Raw genomic sequence first — 3758 nt, forward strand, 5'->3', positions numbered from 1 at the left:
CGAAGGTCATAGTTAAGATGGAGGCGTGCCCTCCGATCTCACTATATATTGTTGCCTCTCTAACGTATTTTGGGTGACCCCGGCCAATGTTTACTACCTATATTCTGGGACCACCGGCCCTACCTTTCTTTCTGTATAGTCTCTTGGTTTAGGTGGTTGGTTCTTCTCGTGGGCCCTGGCCCCACACCCAAGTACACTAATGGCCATAATACCAAAGCTTTTCATGCATTTTTGGACCCTTTCCATGCCCTACAACCATTATAAATTATCATGACTGCATTACCCTTTACGCACACCCCTACACCTTGTTATTTGTCCTTTATTTCTCCTTGTTTTTATTCTCTCTTCTCTCTTCCTCTATTCATGACTCTATACCGGTTTTGATTCCTTGTTTCCTAGTTTAGTACTTCTGGAGAGGATTTTGAGTGGATTTAAGGCCAGCTAGCAGTCTCGCTAGGGAGAGAATTGAACGCCCAGCTCCCTCGTCATATATCTAGCCGTCCAAGAATTCCTGGTAATGGCAGAAGATATGAATCTGTCCATAAATGGCAAATCTCAGGTTCCTCCAGGCTTCCGTTTTCATCCAACGGAAGAGGAACTTCTGCACTACTACTTGAGGAAGAAAGTTGCCGATGAGAAGATTGACCTTGATGTGATCCGCGAGGTTGATCTTAATAAGCTCGAGCCATGGGATATTCAAGGTAGTGCCTAATTTGTCTACGGCCTTTTCCGCATTATACTAGCACCATATGATATATGACACAAATTTTCTTTTGTTCCTTTCCATTTTCTGAGATGAGAAAGATCAAATACTTTCCTTCTTTATAATCTTTTTAACTGGTCAGTGTACATGCATGATACAGAATCATGATTACAATTATATGTTTTGCTGTTTTGTAGAGAAATGCAAGATTGGATCAACTCCTCAGAATGACTGGTACTTCTTTAGCCACAAAGACAAAAAGTATCCAACTGGGACTCGAACAAATCGTGCAACAGCAGCTGGATTTTGGAAGGCCACAGGCCGAGATAAGATCATCTATAGCGGCTTTAGAAGAATTGGATTGAGGAAGACTCTAGTGTTCTACAAGGGACGAGCACCACATGGACAAAAATCAGACTGGATCATGCATGAATACAGGCTAGATGAAAGCGTCCATGACACTAGCGTAAGCCATTCCTTCTCCACATGTCTTTTATTAATATATAATCAATCATTCACAATCAAGCTCTTGTATTTTTCTCCATCCTTAATGCGACAAAGAGTATGTAAATCGTGTCTTTTATATAAAGTTCGTTCTCGTGATCATTCACACATACATATATTTTATATATTGATATCCAAAATTAATTATTTTATTATTCGTTATCAATTATGTGGATTCAGGTCTCTAATTCAGTAGGAGAGTCAATGACCGAAGACGGATGGGTGGTGTGCCGTGTCTTCAAGAAGAAGAATTTTCAGAAAGCAGCTGAGAGTCCTAAAACCCCCTCAATCTCTATGGATTCAAATGCTCAGATTCTTGGCTCCAGAAACGAAGGCGTCCTGGATCAAATACTTCTATACATGGGAAGGAATTGCAAGCCGGAAAACGAGTCATTCAGCAACATCAGCATCTCCGACGTCCACAGTAACAACATGATGTTCCTCACTACAGCAAAACAAACAAGCCAGCTCGTCGATGAAGGGCTCCATGACAGATTCCTTCATCTCCCACGATTAGAGAGCCCATCTCTTCCTTCTCTTCCAATTGGCAACTCACCCTTCGATCATGACCACAGTTTCAAAGCTTGTTATCAGCCATTCGATCACGACCAGATGCTCACAGAAACCCAACCTTGTTTCACCAACCAAACAGCTAATTGTACTGGCAACGACAAGACCCCGGTCGATCATGATCATGATGAATCGAAAACCAGGCTTAGTGATTGGGCCACCTTTGATCGTTTGGTGGCATCGCAGCTTAATGGTCAAGAGGAGACAGCCAAGCAATTATCCTGCTTTAATGACCCCAACATGACTTTCTGCACTGCTCCCGATGATAACGATGTACAATTCTCAGACATACGTTCGACTAGTACTACTAGGCAAAGTCAAATCTCGCACGTCTACAATAACGAGAACGATATCTGGAGCTTCACCAAATCATCATCCTCACCATCGTCATCCTCAGACCCTTTATCCCACTTGTCAGTATAACCTTAAGTCTTCGGTATATCAATACAAAAGATCGATCATAGTACGTACTGTATCTCTAATAATTAATGTCTAGGTATAAGTGCTCAAAGACAACACATGTATTGCACAAATAATTAGGTGAAATATAGACACATATGCTCGTGATATGTGGGGGTCGATCGAGACATCATCTTTGTTTTAATAAGTATTTCTTTCGTCCACCAGTTCTAGTACTAGTACTACTATTGTTTTTTAAGCCAGCTATTTTGGGTGCGCTATGTTATTTACTTTCTACCTGTCATCATTTCCCTGAACAGAAGTCGTTAACCATATTGAAAAAGCTTGACAACTTAATCATGGCATTGTGCTGACTTCAACGTCGGATCGATTTGGGGTTCTGTTCTTGCACACATGCATTATTTAACAATATCGATAGATAGATAGATATATTATATTGTATTATATTATATTATGGCCAACGGGCCATGACATTGGTAAGAGGTCATTCCAATCGATCAATTTGTTATCGTGGTGTCGACAAAAGAGCGAGATATTTCTGATCTGGGTCTCGATCACCTAACGTTGCACCAATAAAGATGTAGGTGGAAATTAAAGTCGACCACCCCGGCCACCTCTTGCAAAATAATTTTCCCTAATATATATATATATATATATATATATATATATTTATATAATATATGTGCACGAGAATCATAAGGAAACATGTCGTATTTATCTTTTTTCTGTTCTTCTCGGGAAGGAGCGGGAGAGTCCAAGAAGATGCAGCTGTTTTTATTTTTATTATTTTCGTTAATATCTTTTCTTTTCGTTACAAGTCAGATTGACGATGAGTACGTAGCTAGCTAGGTAGGAAGAAATTCATGAGGGCATGACGATTGATTGATGGCTTTTGATTTCGTTTTTACGTTCAGGCCTGTTTATTAGATAACGACATAATTAGAATATTATTGTTTTTTTCCATGATTCGGACTTCGGAGTACGTTGTGCTAATCACATTTACACAATACTAAGGTTTCGTTTAAAAGTTGAGCTCATCTTAATTTATCTCAACTCATTATTATAATTTTTTTAAATTTTAAAATAAAATATGATAAACAATTCAACTTTTTCAAATCCTAAAATAATAATAATAATAAACAATAATATTCTAACAATATTTTATCATCTCAACTCAACTCAACTCAATTCATTTCAACATCTAAACCCACCCTAAGGGCAGGTTTGGGGGTTGAGATAAGAATTTTATATTTTATTTTGAAATTTAAAATATTATGTTTTAATATTATTATTGTTTTGGGATTTGAAAAATGTGTATTGAGATTTGAAAAAATTGAATTGTTTATTATATTTTGTATGGAGATTTGAAAAAGGTGTAATGATGAGATGAGATGAGATGAGAATTTTGTGTTTTGTTTTGGTTACCAAACCTGCCCTAAGTCACCGCATTTTGTTCGCAGCATGAATTTTCTCACGATCCATCAAAGATATAATATATAATTCTTTTTATTGGTGATAATATTACACTGGTCTTATTCGAATTGAAATAAAATTTATAAAT

The 3758-nt window shown here is 37.7% G+C and overlaps 1 protein-coding gene across 1 annotated transcript; it reads left to right on the forward strand.

Moving 5' to 3' along the window:
• The first annotated feature begins 292 nt into the window (after positions 1–292).
• Positions 293–2533, forward strand: LOC109021042 (NAC domain-containing protein 12-like). The gene is made up of 3 exons (XM_019003576.2): positions 293–701; positions 901–1169; positions 1388–2533. The coding sequence occupies exons 1-3, from the start codon at positions 518–520 to the stop codon at positions 2198–2200; spliced, it is 1266 nt and encodes a 421-aa protein (XP_018859121.1). The 5' UTR covers positions 293–517; the 3' UTR covers positions 2201–2533.
• The last annotated feature ends 1225 nt before the right edge of the window (positions 2534–3758 follow it).

Source organism: Juglans regia, chromosome 2 (genome assembly GCF_001411555.2).
Source record: "Juglans regia cultivar Chandler chromosome 2, Walnut 2.0, whole genome shotgun sequence".
Lineage (NCBI taxonomy): Eukaryota > Viridiplantae > Streptophyta > Magnoliopsida > Fagales > Juglandaceae > Juglans > Juglans regia.